Source organism: Aythya fuligula, chromosome W (genome assembly GCF_009819795.1).
Source record: "Aythya fuligula isolate bAytFul2 chromosome W, bAytFul2.pri, whole genome shotgun sequence".
NCBI classification, from domain to species: domain Eukaryota; kingdom Metazoa; phylum Chordata; class Aves; order Anseriformes; family Anatidae; genus Aythya; species Aythya fuligula.
Window position 1 is genome coordinate 12,990,737 of NC_045594.1, and position 19,297 is coordinate 13,010,033.

At 49.7% G+C, this 19,297-nt stretch overlaps 3 protein-coding genes across 3 annotated transcripts; 1 reads left to right on the top strand and 2 right to left on the bottom strand.

Annotated features, from left to right (window-relative positions):
- The first annotated feature begins 5,407 nt into the window (after positions 1 to 5,407).
- On the top strand, positions 5,408 to 6,367 carry LOC116501314 (olfactory receptor 14A16-like). The gene has a single exon (XM_032206832.1). The coding sequence runs from the start codon at positions 5,408 to 5,410 to the stop codon at positions 6,365 to 6,367; it is 960 nt and encodes a 319-aa protein (XP_032062723.1).
- A 30-nt stretch (positions 6,368 to 6,397) lies between these two features.
- LOC116501315 (very low-density lipoprotein receptor-like) lies at positions 6,398 to 14,208 on the bottom strand. The gene is given in 3 exon segments (XM_032206833.1): positions 6,398 to 6,452; positions 8,758 to 9,963; positions 14,096 to 14,208. Coding segments are annotated over 3 exon segments (1,374 nt in total).
- Positions 14,209 to 16,643: 2,435 nt separating this feature from the next.
- Positions 16,644 to 17,582, bottom strand: LOC116501316 (olfactory receptor 14C36-like). Its single transcript, XM_032206835.1, has one exon. The coding sequence runs from the start codon at positions 17,580 to 17,582 to the stop codon at positions 16,644 to 16,646; it is 939 nt and encodes a 312-aa protein (XP_032062726.1).
- Positions 17,583 to 19,297: the final 1,715 nt, after the last annotated feature.

Genomic DNA, 19,297 nt, shown 5'->3' on the forward strand with positions numbered 1-19,297 from the left:
GAAAGTTAAGGGAAAGAGGCTATGGGCTGAGTTTTGACTTCAAGGGAATCTTTGAGTTCAGACGTTGGAGTAGTGGATTCCTGTCAGGGTGTGGAGCAGCATTTAGATTTGTGACTTAACGTTACTGATTGAAAGTGGGGAAAGGTCTCATATGACTGTTTTAGGTCACGGTTACAGCAGCATCAGCATAACCTGAACCAATTTACCTCTACAAAATCCTTAATTTCTGCTGGCCAAGCCCTTATTCCCTCCCCCAAATCTCACATCTCTCCTGTCCAGCCTTCTCCTGACCTCCCCATATCAGACATCTCATTGGGATCAGCTTTCTGATGGATTTCATGATCTCAGAGTATCCATCACACCTCTGTTGGCTGCTCTATTTCTGAGAACAGCACCACTTAAGACACGATGGAAAAGGACACAAAAGTCCATCAGAGCACCCTGCACAATATGCCCAGCAGCTCTGCAGTGCCACAAAAGTATGGTTCCTGCCTACAAGTTTTCTTTCCAGAATGGCTCCTATGTCTCCAGGGTAACTTTTCCCAGACACTCACTTCCCCAGGCCACACCACTCTTGCCCGCAGGCCCAATGTGCCTCTCCAAGCCTCCCCTCTTCCCCTGCAGTAGTGGCACCTCAGCGCAGCAGGTTGGTGCATCTCCAGGCTCAGGGGTGTTTCCTGAGGGCCTGCCCCGTGTGGGGAGTGGTGGGGAGGAAGAGAGCAAGGTCATCTCCTGGGGCATGGCTGAGCACAGCCCAGCCATCCTGCACCGTGGGCAGGCCCCTGCTCCCAGGCTGAGGCACACATGCAAGGTGGACACTTCTCCATCATCCCAGCTTCATGCAGGAACTTCAGCCCTGCCCCAGTCCCAGGAGTGACCTCGTCCTCCTACTCCATCCACAGACAGCTGCTAAAGCCCTGAGTGTCTCTGTTTCTCACAGCCTTCACCCAAGTCTTTCTCTTGGCCCTCCCCACTGCCCAGCACTGCCTCTCAGGTGGCACTCAGTGACCCTTCGGAAGGGCCTTTGGGCTTCCTCAATTGTCCTGGTGCTTATTAGCACCTTCCTGCCTCCTTCCAGAGCTTCTTGTCCATTGTGGGGACATTGATTCTGGCTGGGACAGAGTTCCTCTGCAGAGCAACCCCTGCAGTGTTGAGGGAATCTGGAAACAGCATAGATCCCACGGCCTGCTGCAGCTGAGCAAACCAAGATACCAGGATAACTGTGAGAAGCATCTATGACAGTGTTCCCACATCGCCCAACTGAGGAATGCAGGAAAATATTGTTACCAGCAGCGGGTATCAAGGATAAGGTCTACGTGACTTCTAATCACAAGGGGATTGTTTTCTTGCAGGTGGGGTTGTTTTCTTCTAGTTGTTTTTCTGAGTGCTTTGACCAATAATCTTGTGTGAAACACTGTCCACCCCTGTTAAGTTCTCTATAAAAGTTAGGCTATTCGGGCAATAAAATGGAGCATGATCTGACTCTACTGGTGTCTGTCGTGCTTTCGGCCGTGCTTCCTGCAACACTGCAGTGCTGTGTTTTTAATGTGTGACCAGAGCACCGTTGGTCACCCACGGCTGTAGTCGCTGTTCTTGTGCAGTGTTTGCACAGCATCAAGGCCTTCTCTGCTTCTCACTCTGCCTCACCATCGAGTCGGCGTCCACTAGACCAGGTTGCTCAAAGTCCCATCCAACCTAGCCTTGAATACTTCCAGGGATAGGGCATCCACAGCTTCCCTGGGCAGCCTGTTCCGCTGCCTTACCACCCTCTAAGTCAAGAACTTCTTTCTAATAGCTAATCTAAATCTACCCTCTTTCAGTTTAAAACCATTACTGCTCGTCCTATCATGACACTGATGAAGAGTCCCTCCCCAGCTGTAGGCCCCCTATTGGTACTGGAAGGGCTCTTTAAGGTCTCCCCAGAGCCTTCTCTTGTCCAGGCTGAACAAACCCATCTTCCTCAGCATGTTCCTAGGAAAAGGGCTGCAGCCCATTGATCATCCTCATGGCCCTCCTCTGGACTCCTTCTAATAGATACACATCCTTATTGGGGCCCCAGAGCTGAGCACAGTACTCGAGTTGTGGCCTCACAAGCCCTTCTACCAGATCAACATTCACTCCAAACTTGGTGTCATCTGCAAACTTACTGAGGGTGCACTCGATCCCCTCATCCACATCATTGATGGAGATATAGAAGAGACCTGGCCACAGTACTGGGCCCTGCGGGACACTAAGGACAGGCCTCCATCTGCATTTATTTGCATTTACCATGACTTTGGTCCAGTTTATAACCCCACAAAGCGTACACCTGTCCAAGCCTTGAGCAGCCAGTTTCTCTGGAGAATGTTGTGGGAAAAGATGGAAAAGCCTTACTGCGGTCTAGGTAGACCACATCCACAGCCTTTCCCTCACCCACTGTGAGCATCACCTTGTCACACCTTGAGATCTGATTTGCCACGCGGGACCTGCCTTTGACAAACCCATGCTGACTGGGCCTGATCACCTGGTTGTTCTGGAAGCGTTGTGTGATGGAATTCAAGATAATCTGCTCCAAGAGCTTCCCCAGTACCGAGTTCAGACTGACAGGCTTGTAGTTCCACGATCCTCCTTCCAGCCATTTTGTAGGTGAGCATCACAGTTGCTAGTCACCAGTTGACTGATAGCCAGGACTGCTGATAAATGATGGAAGGCAGCTTGGTGAGCACTTCTGCCAGCTCCCTCAGCACCCTCGGATATATCTCATCTTGCTCTATAGACTTGTGAACACCCTCCATGAGGGATGCCATACGAGCAGTGGTGCCTGCTCACCAGGAACCAGGCCAGCTTCCTACAGAGCTGCCTTACGAGGGGCATGGCCACCAAGAAAATCTGAGTTATCCGACTCAGCTCAGATGTGATGTGACACCACATGGACAAGTGTCTACAAATAGCCAATAAAGAGGTACAGGTCTGGGATTCTCTAGGCAATCCTGGTTTGGAGAGGATCAAGGGCTATGACAAGGCTGAAAGTCCCAGCAGGACTCAGGTCTTTGTGTCCATGGCTATGGTTGTTGTCTCTGTCACTGAGCCCTATGAGGAGACAGCTTATCATTAAAGCACAAGGGCCTCATTGCCTCCTCGCCCCCACCCATGAACCAGGCAGGGGTTGTACCATTCTCCTGCACTTGGCCATGCACATCCCCATCTCCTACTGCCCCACAAAGAGCCCTGAGCAACCTGTAAAGGAAAGGATCTCCCTTCCCACAGCTTCAGGGTCAAGGCCTGGCCCTTGTGCTTGGTGACACACATCCAGTTTTCCTACACATCAGTGTCACCTTCACATTGCCTTTGTCTCCTTGTCCTCACTGCCTCCAGGGTTCTGCTCTAACGAGCTCCAAGGGAGGCTGTGTCAGTGCTGGCCCTCAGGGGGACACTGCAGGAAACTTGCCTCTGACTTGGACTTCTGGAGAGATGTCTTCAATTGTCTCTGAGTGCCTGAGGTTCGTGGGCTCATCAGCAAAGCCCCCAGAGGGGTGATTGCAGTGCCTTGGGCTGGTGCTGTGCTGCTGAGCTGGGCTGGGCTCGTGGGACAGAGAGAGCTCGTGGCAAGAGGGCCGTGGTGCAGAGAGACAGCTGTGCCCAGGAGCAGCTCCTCTGCACAGCGCAGCAGGGCTGGGGGCTCTGACCGCAGCTGGCACACAGACAGGAGAGAAGGAGAGAGGGCTTGGAGGCACTGAGGAGCGCAACAACAGAGGGCAGTGTGTGGCAGGACACATCTGCAGGCTCCTGACACCGTGAGGCTCTGGCAGCAGGGCCATGCAGGTGGGGTTGCCAGAGGGGTCTTCTACAGCTGGCACATCCGATGGCTGATAGCATCTGTCACGATGTGTCTTATTTTACCTGTAATGTGGCACAGAAGATGTTTTAGAGAATGGTATTTTTGAGGGGGCATTTTAACAGGAAGACCGAGGCTTGGTTTATCTGAAATGGAAGACTTGCTTGGATTCTGTGCTTTCAGATTCTTGGTGTGGAGGGGAGGCAGGGTTCATGACAATGAATTGTCTGGATTGTACAGGAGACTGAGACTCCAAGAGTATTGCAGGGAGAGATCAACATGGCAGCAATTAACGTGATCAAATCCCTTCAGGCACCTCAGCCTAAAGACTGAAACAACAACGTTTGTTGTCTCCTCAGGGCTTATCAGGTCTTCAGGAGCTGCAACCCCTGTGATGTCCTGTACTCAGGAAGCACACAGCTTGTGGGATAGGGTCTGTGAGCAAGGACATGGCAGATACATGGGGACAGAGATCCTGTTTCCAGCAGGGACATAGGAAGGCAGTAGAGATATGAGCAGGGCAGGTGGTGAGAGGGAGCTGCTGCCAGAAATGCTGTGCGAGGGAGGGCTCAGGCACCTCCCTGCCATCCCCTGCAGGTCAGGCGCCTTCCCTGGGACACCCCCTGCTCTCCTCTCCCTCCAGCACAGCCTCTGCCCTCAAGCCCCTGGTGTCCCTTGCAGGAGCTGTGTCATCTGCAGGCAGAGCTGCAGCACAGGAGGGTCTGCTGAGTGTCCGTCTGTCCCTCCCTGGCCTTGCCTCCCCTGGCAGCAGCACGCTGGCATTCCTCCTGGCTTCTCCAGCTGGCCGTGCTGCTGCTGGTCTTGTTCCCAGGCTGGCTGGGGATGGGGGTTTCACATGCCCATGGGGAGAGCCCTCGGTGTGCTTGGGGGAAGGGGAATACGGGGACAAGGTGATGCGTCTAGAGATGGGCACTTTGAGCCTGGATTCCTCTGCTCTCAGCAGTGTCTTTGTTCTTTTCAATCAAACATGTGAGTACAACTTTCCTACAGCTTTCATGGGGCAGCTGAGACCGTACTTGATGGACAGACTGGCTATCCTCCCCAAAAAACACTATGCACTAAAGTGACAGTCCCTTTTTCTCTGATAATGATCTACAAGGATTCCCTTTGAGTCCAGTAGAAATAACCAGGATCTGTGGCTTAGAAACACTCCTCAGGAGTGGTGGGACAGCTGAAAGAAAAACTCAAAATACAAAAATTTAAAATAAAATTTAAAAAAAAGTGTCCACAGCTCTGCTCTGCAGTTTGGTGAACTGGGAGCAACACTGTGAAAAACTCTCTGAGATCAGGAGGGAAGAGAAACTGACATTTCCCCATGTTCCTCTTCACCTTTTTCTGTAGGACAGGACTGACTCCTGCATTGCCCACAGTAGAGCCCCCTGTTCCAAGAGACAGCCTCAGGCAGAATGAATAAGGATGCATGAAAGGGATCTGCCAAATGTCTGCCAGAAAGTGCACAATATAGGCAATGATTTTAAATGAGAAACTGAATTTGTTTCCCTCTGATACATTTCTTGTACTTTATTACTCTCATCCTCTACTTTATTCAGGACCATATCCCGAAAAAAGCAGATGTCCAACAGAAGCACCATCACTGAGTTCCTCCTGCTGGCATTTGCAGAGACGCGCGAGCTGCAGCTCCTGCACTTCGCGCTCTTCCTGGGCATCTACCTGGCTGCCCTTCTGGGCAATGGCCTCATCCTCAGTGCCGTAGCCTGCCACCACCGCCTCCACACCCCCATGTACTTCTTCCTGCTCAACCTTGCCCTCCTCGACCTGGGCTGCATCTCCACCACTCTGCCCAAAGCCATGGCCAATGCCTTCTGGGACACCAGGGCCATCTCCTATCAAGGATGTGCTACACAGGTCTTTTTCTTTCTCTTCTTTATAGCAGCAGAATATTCTATTCTCACTATCATGGCCTATGACCGCTATGTTGCCATCTGCAAGCCCCTGTACTACGGGAGCCTCCTGGGCAGCAGAGCTTGTGCCCAGATGGCAGCAGCTGCCTGGGGCAGTGGCTTTCTCAATGCTGTCCTGCACACGACCAACACATTTTCCCTGCCCCTCTGCCAAGACAATGCTGTGGACCAATTCTTCTGTGAAGTCCCCCACATCCTCAAGCTTCCCTGCTCAGATTCCTATCTCAGAGAAGTTGGGGCAGTTCTGTTTAGCATTTTTTTATCATTTGGTTGTTTTATTTTCATTGTTTTCTCTTATGTGCAGATCTTCAGGGCAGTGCTGAGGATGCCCTCTGAGCAGGGCAAGCACAAGGCCTTTTCCATGTGCCTCCCTCACCTGGCTGTGGTCTCCCTGTTTGTCAGCACTGGCATATTTTCCTACCTGAAGCCCCCCTCCATTTCCTCGCCATCCCTGGACCTGGTGGTGGCATTTCTGTACTCGGTGGTGCCTCCAGCCCTGAACCCCCTCATCTACAGCATGAGGAACCAGGATCTCAAGGATGCAGTGAGGAAACTGTTTCCATACATGCTTCTTAAGCATCCATCATGTGTTCAGAAGATGTATTCTTAATACTGTGCAAATATTTTGATTCATACTATATCATATCATTTTTATTGTTACTACTGTTATCATGACATTATCATTCATAATAATACTAAAATAAATAAAAGGGTATTTGGAAAAATGACACAACATTTTTTAAATTATTTTTCTCTGTAAAAATTTGAACAATATTTCATTTTGTTTTTAATAATCTAATTCTTAGCATTCTGAATGTTACATCTTGTGTTAGGTTTGACCACATGGTCTAATGCATATACAGAAGCAGTCTTCCTTGGTAGTTAAAGACAAGAAAGAACTCAGTGGAAATTCATTGGTCTCAGTATCCCTCTCTTCCCATCTCCTCTGGAGCTGGGGGAGCAGCTCCAGCATCCGGGAGTGGCTCAGGGCCAAGAGCCCAGCTGACACAGGTAGGAGCAGTGTATTTGGATTAGACCTTGTGGATCTAGGTGACAGTCCTGTTGTCTCTATATCAGAGCTTTGGCACAAAGCCTTTTCCACGTGCCTCCCTCACCTGGCCATGGTGTCCACCTCCCTCAGGCCTGTCATGGTTTCCTACCTGAAGCCCCCCTCCAATTCCTCCCCATCCCTGGACCTGGTGCTGGCATTTCTGTACTCAGTGATACCTTCAGCACTGAACCCCCTCATCTACAGCATGAGAAACAAGAACTTAAAGTATGGAGTGAGGAGACTGCTCCTATACATGCTTCTTAAACATCAATAATGGGTTTATAATATATAGTCATAATTATGTGAAATTACTGTGATTCATGTCAGTTCACTTTTATCATTATTTCAGTAATGTTATTCTTAGCATCCTGCCTGTTAATTAATTTATTTACTTTGACCAAATCATCTAATCTACCCATAGGACTAATCTTCCAGTGTAAATAAAGACAATAAAGAAGCCATCAGAAATTCACTGATCTCAGTATCCTTATCTTCCCATCTTCTCTGGAGCTGGTGGAGCAGCTCCAGCACACAGGAGGGGCTCAGGGCCAAGAGCCCAGCTGACACATGCAGGAGCAGCCCCGGTGGCCCTTTGGGGCTGCCCCTCACTGCCCGCTGGGCTCTGCCTCTCTGCTGCCTTTGGGTTGATGCTGCTGCTTCCCTGGAGCCATGGCCATGGTCAGCAGCAGAACGTGGTCTTGTAAGGAGTGGAACCTGAGCATGAAATAAATGGTATGGTGTTGCAGGAAGCATGGCCGAAAGCACGACAGACACCAGCAAAGTCAGAGCATGCTCCATTTTATTGCCCGAATAGCCTAACTTTTATAGAGAACTTAACAGGGGTGGACAGTGTTTCACACAAGATTATTGGTCAAAAGCACTCAGACAAACAGCTACAAGAAAACAACCCCACCTGCAAGAAAACAACCCCCTTGTGATTAGCAGTCACATAGACCTTGTCCTTGAGGCCAGCTAGTGGTAACAATATTTTCCTGAATTCCTCAATTGGGCGATGTGGGAACACTGTCATGGGAACTTCTCATAGTTGCCCTGGTAGCTTGGTTTGCTCAGCTACAGCAAGCCATGGGATTTTTGCTGTTTCAAGAAATCCCTCAACAATTCCCCCTTCTTCTTTTGAGCAAACCAAGCCCGACACAGCAGTTTTACAAGTAACTCTTTAGCTATACTTACAACACACAACGATGATTACCACCACCATAAACCAAATCCTTAATCCCCTTGTGATTAAACCCAGCAACCATCTACACTTTGTTTCAAACAAGTCAGTGAACCATTGATTGAAAGGATTGATACCATATTGAATCTTTCTCATGTGCTCTTTCAGGAAAGTAATGGATTTGTGAATTGACTCATTATGATCAGAAAGGTTTAAACAGTACATTCCCTTAAAGTCCTCACACCCATTCCTTTGAGCCAAAAGCAAGATGTCAATAGCAGCTTGATCCTGTAAAAGCAGATGTCGCAGACTATTTTGATCTGGTAACATCTCCTCAAGTATCTCTGTCGTGGCATAGGCTTGCCTCTCAGCCCAGCATACCAATTTTTCTAAGTTGTTACGTGCGGCCGCAGATGCCACTCCAGGCACTGAAATTGCTAATGCCGCTCTAGCTGCAACCCCACACAATTCAACATTATCATTGCAATCCAATGCAAGCAATGTCCATTTATGTCTGGTGATCTCACGCAACTGTAACAAGCTAGGAGCAAATACAATGAGTTTATCTATGTAACATGGACATCTGATAGCATTTGCAGGGATACCTTGCCAGGCCCCATTCCCACAAATCAGAAGCACATCAGGAGGTAAGGCCAAAGCTGTACAATTGTTCCAAACACTGTAGTTGTTACCCCTTGTCTCCATGCTATAAACCCCTAAACCCTGCTTAGCAGCATCATTGCAATCACAGGTGTTATTTGTGTCTTTGTACCAGTATGGCCTTTTCCAGGTTCCTGTAGCAGGAATCATCTGATATCCACGGCTACATTCACTTTTGTAGCCACCTTTCAGGTTGATACACATTTGACTACAGATACCAGGGTTTTGACATTCATCAATGTCTCCACAGTTTCTCTTGTCTATAAACTCAAACCCAGCTGGACAGTCACATTCATTTATGATGCATTCCTCCAAGGGCTCATCACCCCAGTCCTTGCAGTCTCTCTGCTGGTTACACACTTTATTGATATCTATGCATTCTCCACTTCTGCACTTGAATTTGCCAGGTCCAGAGCACTGAATAACATTGTTACAGTTTGCTTCATCAGTGCCATACAGACAGTCTCTCACACCACTGCACTGCCTACTCCCATGGACACAGTTCCCATCTCCACATCTGAACTGGTCTGGCCTGCAGGTCCGAGAAGGGCAGTTAATATCATCACTTCCATCCTTGCAATCAGGATCTCCATCACATCACCACTTCTTGTGGATACATTCACCTGAGCTGCACTGCACCTCACTCGTAGAACACTTCACTGGAGGTGCAGGCTGGCGGCCACACTGCTCCAAAGATTGATCCGAGTGGTCGGAGCAGTCAGCATCATCAACACACACCCAGCTGATAGGGATGCAGGTAGAACTCTTGCACTGAAACTCACGAACACCACAGGTAGGAGGTGCACACTCCAGCTCATCGCTACCATCACTGCAGTCATCTTGAACATTGCAGACAAAGCTTTTGGAAATACATTGCCCACTACTGCATGTGAATTCTGCTGCACTACAAGTCACAATGCCACAATTCTCTTCATCTTCTCCACTGTCGCAGTCCTTTTCACCATCACATTTCCAGGACACTGGGATACACTGGGTTGACTGAGGACCACAGCTGATTTCATTTACCCGGCATGTTCTCATATGACACAGCTCAACACTCTCATCAGACCCATTTTCACAGTCCGGATCCCCATCACACTGCCATCTATTTGGCACACACTGACCACTGTTGCACACAAAGTCAGATTCAGCACACGTCTTCTTCACACAAGCACTCTCATCACTGCCATCTAAGCAGTCTTCACATTTTGCTCTAGCACCGTCGGCAGCAGTGCACAGGCCGGCGAGGGCGAGCAGCAGGCAGAGTGCCCCACAGCGCGGCAGTACCCACCGCCGCCCTGCACCTGTGTCACTTATACTGCTCCTATTACCCATGCCGTTAGTGTCAGTGGCATCCTCCTGGTACCGTTTCTGTCTTTGTCGCCCCTTACTCTCCCCCTTTTCTTTTTTACCACTGACCATTCACCACAAATGGGTGAGACACATGATTACTAGTTAGGAAAGAGAGTGTAACGTCTGCTATACGGCTGCAGGCCGTGCCAGCTGCAACCCTAGAAGCTGTTTGTGAACGAGCCTGACTGACGGTGGTCATTTGGCGGTGTAATCTGCGTCTCTGCTCTCCTGCCCTGCAATAGAGCTAAATCGTCATTAATAGTCTGTAGAATGTGGCAACCCCACGGAATGTTATCCAGAAACATAGTTATAACACCGATCTGGGGACGAATAGTCTTTTTTTGCATTGCAAGATAACTTCTTATAAAAAGAATGCCAGAGAGAAGCAGCACAGCCGCTGCTGCCGCTGTCTCCATGGTTATGTCAGACAGGCTGCAGGGTCCTGATCTCCGTCCCTCTAGTCTGTGCCGACTCGCCACACGGTGAGGGTCAGCCACCATTGTCCACTGACGCCTCTGGTCTCCCGTAGCAACTCGATCTCGGATGGCCCGTATCGCACCGCGATTACTTCAATTTCATGCGATTACTTCAAATTTCCCGCGTCCCCCCGCGATTCCGCGTCTCACCGCGATTCCTTTTTCTGCGTCTCTCCGCGATTCCGCGTCTCACCGCGATTCCCTTTTCCGCGTCTCTCCGCGATTCCGCGTCTCACCGCGATTCCCTTTTCCATGTCTCACCGCGATTCCGCGTCTCACCGCGATTCCCTTTTCCGCGTCTCTCCGCGATTCCGCGTCTCACCGCGATTCCCTTTTCCGCATCTCTCCGCGATTCCGCGTCTCACCGCGATTTCCTTTTCCGCGTCTCTCCGCGATTCCCTTTTCCGCGTCTCACCGCGATTCCCTTTTCCGCGTCTCTCCGCGATTCCTTTTCTCACCCCGAGGCCGTTGCCCAGGTCGGTTAGTAGGGTGTTTCAATGCTTCTCTCTGTGCGGTGGTCAGCTTGCCGTGTGCCTCGGATCTCTGTCCCGGCGCCGCTCCGATGTCCCGGCCGCAGCCTGTTCGGGTCTCAGCCTGTTCGGGCACCATATGTTGCAGGAAGCACGGCCGAAAGCACAACAGACACCAGTAGAGTCAGATCATGCTCCATTTTATTGCCCGAATAGCCTAACTTTTATAGAGAACTTAACAGGGGTGGTCAGTGTTTCACACAAGATTATTGGTCAAAAGCACTCAGACAAACAGCTACAAGAAAACAACCCCACCTGCAAGAAAACAACCCCCTTGTGATTAGCAGTCACATAGACCTTGTCCTTGAGGCCGGCTACTGGTAACAATATTTTCCTGAATTCCTCAATTGGGCGATGTGGGAACACTGTCATGGGAACTTCTCATAGTTGCCCTGGTAGCTTGGTTTGCTCAGCTACAGCAAGCCATGGGATTTTTGCTGTTTCAAGAAATCCCTCAACACCTTCAGACGCTGCTCAGGGCTCTTTGTGGGGCAGTAGGAGATGGGAATGTGCATGGCCAAGTGAGGAGAATGGTACAACCCCTGCCTGCTACATGGGTTGTCGAGGAGTTAATTAGGCTTTGTTGCTTTAGTGATTAGCTGTCCCCTCATAAGGCTCAGTGGAAGAGACAACAGCCATGGCCATGGACACAAATATCTCATAAGGCAGCTCTGTAGGAAGCTGGCCTGGTTCCTGGTGAGCAGGCATCACTGCTCCTATGGCATCCCTCGTGGTGCCCAGGCACTCCTCCTCCTGGACACTGCTCACTCAGAAGGGTCCCAGTCTGCCCCGATGTGTGGGGTTCCTCTCCCTCTGCTGCAGGACTGGTTTCTTCTCCTTGCAAATGTCAAGAGGTTTTTGTAGACAAAATTTGCGTTTTCTCTATGTTAGCTCACACTGATGCTCCATTCTGTCAGCTCTTCATGTCTGCAGGCAGACAATTCAACCTTCCTGTGATTGTGCTCTCTCGGACAAGACAGCAGCATCAGGACTCACAGGAAAGTTTGGATAATACAGGAGTAACCAACTGAATGCAATTGCAGCACAGAGCCACAAAAGGGTAGGGGATGGAAGGCTGCCAGGTTCCATCTCTTCTGTGCTTCCTTCTCATGCATGCTGTCAGTTTGTCTGGATCTGGGTCCTGAATGTTACGGGGTTGTGCAGGTGAAAACTGGAAGGGCCAAAGACCAGGTGGAGCTCAATCTCTCTATGACTCTCAAAGACAATAAACACTGCTTATAGAAATACTTTAAATAAAGGAGGATAAAGGAGAGTCATCATCCTTTATTGGATGTGGGGGAAATCTGGTGAAGATCTCAAGATAAGGTGAAGGCTGAGGTACTTAATATCTTCTTTGTCCCAGTCTGTAGCAGCAAGACCAGTTGTTCTTCTGGACATTTCTTCCTCCTCATGGCCAGTGCCAGCATTCCAACGCACGCTTTGTGGGTGTTTCTCTTCTCCTTCTCTTTCCTAATGCCACAGAAAGCTCCATCAGGGTGGAAACCACTCCTGAAGTAGGCATCCCAACCCAGCAGGCTCCTTGAGGCCTGTCAGCCAACCAGACACACCTCAGTGACATCTTCCAAGCCAGGGGCCTGCTGCTGGCCTTGCAGCTTCTTGTGGAGTCACAGCCAAGCCTTGTGCCTCCTGCTGCACACTCATGGACTCAAGCAGAAGGGACAGGACAACCCATATGGGGGCCTTCTTTCTGCCTGCGTCCTCCTGGCTCTGGAGGCAGAGGGGATCCCCCAGTCAGCATGCCAAGCAGGTGCCTTCTGCTGGCCTAGCAGGGCCACTGCCAGATGTCAGCTCAAAAGTGCAGCTCCCAGGAAGAAGTCAAGGGTGACCTGCCACCTCCAGACACAAGTGACCTCACAGTCCCTTTCTGTGACACGTTCCTGCTGCTGCCCTATCACGTGCAGAGACAGAAGTGACCTCACAGTCACTGCCACAGTTATGTTCCTCCTGCTGGGGCAGGAGATCCTGAGGCAGAGCTCACCTCTCCCTAGTCCCTTAGGGACTAGGGCTTGCTTTTCTGAGTAAGAGAGTAAACAGAGGTTTATTGGGAATGTTTGGTGTTCTTCTGTCGTTAGGGTATGGATAAGCTCTGTGGTTTAGGGTTTTTAATTAGGTCTGCCAAGAAATCTAAGGATCAGTAGAGCATTTTAATACTAGTGTCCACGGAAGGCATTTGGGTGAGTAAGAGAATAAAGGAAAGAGAATGGGGCTATGGGCTTAATTTTGCTTGAAGGGATCCTTTGAATTCAAGCATTAGAGTAGGGGATTCCTGTCAGAGTGTTGGAGTAGCATTTAGGTTTCAGGATTAAAATTACTGCCTAAATAAGGTAAAGGGTCATACATGATTCATTCAAGTCATTGTTACTACAGCGTCAACATTACATGCACCTTCTTATCTCTATGAAATCATTAATTTCTGCTGGCCATGCTCATTTTCTCACCGCAAATTCTCACATTTCTCTTGTCCATGCTTCTCCTAACCTCCCCGTATCTTAGTGGGGTCAGCTTCCTGATGACATTCATGATCACAGAGTATCTTTTTCACTTCTGTTGGCTCCTCCATTCCTGAGAAGGAAGTATCATTGTAGTCAGGAAAGAAAGGACACAAAGATCTTTAGGAGCATCCTGCACAATGTGCCCATCAGCTCTGCACCTCCACAAAACTGTGCTTCCTACCTACAAGTTTTGTTTCCCAAATGGCTTCTGTGGATCAAGAGTTACTTTTCCTAGGCCCTCTCACATGTTTCAGTTTTGGGTGTGCAGGGATGGGAAAAGGAAAGCCAAGGCATGAATGGAACCCAGCTTGGAAAGGGGTTCAAGGAATAATAGGAAGAGATTCTACAGGTATATTGCTCAGAAAAGAAAGGCCAAGAAGAGTGTACCCCCTCTGATGGATGACAAGGGTTAACTGCTAATGACAGACATGGAGAAGCCTGAAGGACTCAACAACTTCTTTTCTTCAATCTTCCCTGCCAGTCAGGCTTCCCAAGTCTTTCATTCCCTGAACCCATAGATAGAGGCTGGGGGGTGCAAATTCCCACCTGTTTTAAGTGAAGAGAAGGTTTGATGCCACCTGAAGAAGCTCAAAAAGTACAAGTCTATGGGGCTTAAAGACTTGCATTCCAGGGAGTGGAATGCTGTGGCTGAGGCTGTGGATGTTCCATCCTTGGGGGTGTTCAAGGCCATGTTAGATGGCCCTGAGCAACCTGATCTAGGGGGTGGTGTCCCTGCCTATGGCAGGGGGGTTGGAACTAGATGATCGTCGAGGTGTTTTCCAACTCAACCGTTGTATGATTCTCTGATTCTGTGATTGTGCTTCAGAGGGAAAGTAATAATAACAGTGATAGTGATAGTGATAGTGATAGTGATAGTGATAGTGATAGTGATAGTGATAATAATAATAATAATAATAATAATAATAATAATAATAATAATGAAAGCATGATATTGAGTTTCAGAATACTCAGTGATCCTTTGTGATATGGCTTAGTGGAGGACTTGTTAGTGGTAGGTCAGAGGTTGGACTAGGTGATCTTGGAAGTCTCTTCCAGCCTAGGTGATTCTGGGATTCTGTTCATCCATGAGACAAAACCCTGCAGGCAGCATGAAGGACACTGAAATGTGGCCTAACATGAAGGAGGCTCCAGATCTCTGGTGTAGAAACAGTATTTTTGTGCCATGACCAACGTGGTATATGCTGCAGGAAAAGGCCTACATCTGAAGTAAAAGGCCTAGGCCAGCAGCAGTGTGGCACAAGCTTGAGATTTGGGTGTATGTGAAACTTATGGAACCACAGGATCTTTAAGGTCCCTTCCAACATGAGCAGTTCTATGATTCTGTGCTTAGCAGCCCTGTACAGCCCCTGTAAGGCCTAGCCTCAGTTCATGCCCCTCAGCTTGCGCTCCAAAAGTGCTCCCTCATGTCACTTGTCCCATCTGCGTTCCTTGGCTACCCCAGGGCATCCTGGAGGCAGTGGCCACCTCTGAATAGAGAATGGAAACCAGCCATGAAAGTAGATCTAGGAAACAATGGGAACCTGTGCATAAAAGGACTCTAAGTAACAGCTGAAAGAGTCTTTTATGGCAACACCACCAGCTTTTTATTTTTCTATGAATTCTCTTGATTTAGTCTCATAGGTTTTTTATTATTATTATTTTATTTGTTTATTTATTTATTTTATTTATTATTGACAGCACTGTGGACAAGTATTATCTACAAATGTATGCTTTTTCTGTGAATAGTCTTATGCAAACATTTACCAAAAGATATTTCCCAACTTTTTTTTTTTTTTCTTTTTTCTTCTTCCTCCACCTCTTCCGTCTTCAAGCAGAACTCCAAGGGAAGAAGTCACTGAATTAAAGAATAACTCATGTTGATGAGATGATGACTTGGAAAAGTGCTCCATGCCATCATAAAGGGAGATAAAAAAGGGTCAAATGTGTTGGTCCAAGTGCCCATGACTGAAGGATGCTGCTGGTAACTGGCTGGCAGGAGGACTTTGTACCACTAATGTCCAGCCAAGTTCTCCCCCCCCAACTTCATCCCCTTCTTCAGTGTGAATATCAGCAATGTGGCTAAAGAGAGACTCCAGGAGACTATGGCAAAGGCCTTGCCAAATCCAGGTTCACCACATTCCCTTCTCTGCCCTCCCCTACTGCTTCACCTGTGGCAGGACTTTCTCCATCACGTTCCCATGGGCAGAGGTGACAACTGCAAATCTCCCAGTCCTTTTTCTTGTGCTTCCTGAAGACGAGTTTGCTGTCTGCTTTTTCCAAGTCCCCAGAAATCTCTCTGATCCAAACGCTTGATGGCCTGGTCCAGAAAGGCAGGGTAGTGTGACATAGCAGAGAGGGGCATTTGCAATGAGCTTGTGAGAGGGGGGTTACAGAAATCTCACAGAGACACTGGGGGTTGATTCTGGAGTCACACAGGGCAACAGCAGCACTCTGTGAGGTGTCCACATCTAAGATGGCCTCCCACGCTCCTCATACACACAGGGCTGTCGCGAGACATGAGTCTCTGCCTTGCACACCACGCACAGTGCACTGCAGTGTCTGCAGTGTCCCTCTGGCTCCTGCAGCCACTGCCAGAGGCTGGGAGGCACCTTAGCCCTGCAGTGCTTTGCCCTGCTCTGCCCTCCTCTGAGATGCCCCAAGGCATGAGGATTGGTCACAGGGACCTTGCTTTAAGGAAGCATATCTCAGAGCTGGATAAAGGTGACTTCCCAAGGCATGTTACTTAACCTCGTGACACTGTCTGCCCCACTGGCCTTCATGAGACTTGTAGGAATGGCTGATGGCATTTGTGCTTGCTCGTGTTCATCTCTCTGTGTGTGTATGATGTGCCTGCTGGCACCAGCAGCAATGGGATTCCTTTTACACGTCTCCCATGAACCCTCAGGGGGCCCTGCTCTTCTCCTGGACATCCTACCTCCCAGGGAGCCTTTATGAGATGAACAATGAGCAGTGGACTGGCCAGCCATTGCTGAACATCCTTCCCATGCACCATATATCTCTGAGCTGGTGGTGATGCCCTGCAGAGTAAGAAAAATGACAAAAAAAGATAACAGAACAAACCTTGAGCCTGCACTGTATTGTGGGTCATATGCAGAAAAAAATAGGCTATGTTTTTGATTTTGAAACATCTGCAGTCATCAGTCTCTTCAAGGCATCCTTGAGCTCCTGGTTCTTCATGCTATAGATGAGGGGATTCATTGCTGGAGGCACCACTGAGTATAGAACTGCCACGACAAGATCCAGAGATGGGGATGAGATGGAGGGGGGTTTCAGGTAGGCAACCATGCCAGTACTGACAAACAGAGAGACCACGGCCAGGTGAGGGAGGCACGTGGAAAAGGCTTTGTGTCGGCCCTGCTCAGAAGGCATCCTCAGCACAGCCCTGAAGATTTGCACATAGGACAATACAATGAAAATAAAACAACCAAATACAAAAGAAAGACTGAAAACAAGTAGCTCAACTTCCTGGAGGTAGGCATCTGAGCAGGAGAGCTTGATGATCTGGGGAATTTGACAAAAGAATTGGTCTACAGAGTTGCCTTGGCAGAAGGGAAGGGAAAATGTGTTGGCCGTGTGCAGGACAGCATTGAGAAAGCCACTGCTCCAGGCAGCTGCTGCCATCTGGGCACAGGCTCTGCTGCCCACGAGGCTCCCGTAGTGCAGGGGCTTGCAGATGGCAACGTAGCGGTCGTAGGCCATGATAGTTAGAATTGAATACTCTGAACCAAAGAAGAAGACAAAAAAGAGAACTTGAGCAGCACATCCTTGATAGGAGATGGCCCTGGTGTCCCAGAGGGCATTGGCCATGGCTTTGGGCAGAGTGGTGGAGATGCAGCCCAGGTCGAGGAGGGCGAGGTTGAGCAGGAAGAAGTGCATGGGGGTGTGGAGGCGGTGGTCACAGGCTACGGCGCTGAGGATGAGGCCGTTGCCCAGGAGGGCAGCCAGGTAGATGCCCAGGAAGAGCGCGAAGTGCAGGAGCTGCAGCTCGCGCGTGTCTGCAAATGGCAGCAGGAGGAACTCACTCACAGAGCTGATGTTGGGCATTTTCTGACATTGAACACGGCTGCCTGTTTGAGAGAAAACAGTAGAAAAAGTTAAAAAAGATTTCTTTGAGGAAGAACTATTGCAAGCCTTAGAGTACCCCCCAGTCCAAGGCTCAGTATGTGAAGACATTTTCTGCAGCTCTCTTCCTTGAGCTGTGGCTGGTGTTAGCTGAGAGTGACACTGGAAGAATGGGTAGTTGTGGGCTCCCTAGAGTTCCTTCCTCCTGTGCAGTAGGAGGAAAGCAGGAACATGAGGGAACCTCAAGTGCCTTCTACTTGTCAGTTGTTGCAAACAACTCAGCTGAGTGCAGAGCTGAGCTGTAGGTATTTTGTTTGCTTTATTCTATCCCAGTAGGCCCTGCAATGCTTAGGATAGGAATTGGGTTGCTGAATGTCCTCAAATTTCCTGTGCATTCCTCTTGATACCCTGTGGGAGTGTCCCTTGGTGAAGATCAAGCAGAGCAGCTCTGCCCAGCAGTCCTGTTCTTAGCTGCCCTGTGTCACCCCTATATGAGTTGCAGGACCATCCCGTTAGACTGTTTCCCTGAAAAAACGGAGAAGACACTGGAGAAGGCTGCTGAGGGAGGAGGGCCACAGAAAGCCAGACGGAGCTTGTGAGCTTGTCTTCTTTTCCATGGCTGCAAGAACTATGAGGCAGCTGACAGAGAGCCTGACATGGCCTGCTCGAGCAGGGTGTTCTGGGCAGACCAGGGAGACCTGGCCTATGGCTATACATGAGGTTTCTGCCAGATTTCCTCACCTCGCACTGCAACCCAGCAGGACTCTCAAAGCCTACTGCATTGCCCACTGCCCTCCCAGAAACAAGACCCAGCAGGAGGAGACCCCTCCAGGACCTGCAGCTGCACGGCCCTGCAGCCAGACACTTACCTTGTCAAGGGCTGTGCAGGTTTCTCCTGCAGGCAGCTCTCAGCATCCTCCCACACCCAGCTGCCTCCAAGCCCTCTCTCCTTCTCTCCTCTCTGTGTGCCAGCTGCGGTCAGAGCCCCCAGCCCTGCTGCGCTGTGCAGAGGAGCTGCTCCTGGCCACAGCTGTCTCTCTGCACCAGGGTCCTCTTGCCACAAGCTCTCTCTGTCCCATGAACCTGGCCCAGCTCAGCAGCACAGCACCAACCAAAGGCACTGCAATCACCCCTCTGGGGGCTTTGCTGATGAGCCCACAAACCTCAGGCCCTCAGAGACAATTGAAGACATCTCTCCAGAAGTCCAAGTCAGAGGCAAGTTTCCTGCAGTGTCCCCCTGAGGGCCAGCACTGACACAGCCTCCCTTGGAGCTCGTTAGAGCAGAACCCTGGAGGCATTGAGGACAAGGAGACAAAGGCAATGTGAAGGTGACACTGAGGTATAGACAAACTGGATGTGTGTCACCAAGCACAAGGGCCAGGCCTTGACCCCTGTCCTCTGGGAAGGAAGATCCTTTCCCTTCACATCTTCCACAGGACCCTTCCTGGTCAGTAGGAGATGGGGATGTGCATGGCCAAGTGCAGGAGAATGGTATGAGCCCTGCCTGGTTCATGGGTGGCGGCAAGGAGGCAATGAGGCCCTGGTGCTTTAATGAGAAGCTGTGTCCTCATAGGCCTGAGTAACAGAGACAACAGCCATAGCTGCCCCTTTGGCTACAGCTTAGGAGGAGATATGTTAAAATCATTGTGATGGGGCCTCATTGATTCATTTCAACGTTGTACAGAACCTCAGAAGTT

Excerpts from the sequence above, each read along its gene's own strand:
- LOC116501314 (XM_032206832.1), top strand. The coding sequence starts at position 5,408 with ATGTCCAACAGAAGCACCATCACTGAGTTCCTCCTGCTGGCATTTGCA.
- LOC116501316 (XM_032206835.1), bottom strand. The coding sequence starts at position 17,582 with ATGCCCAACATCAGCTCTGTGAGTGAGTTCCTCCTGCTGCCATTTGCA.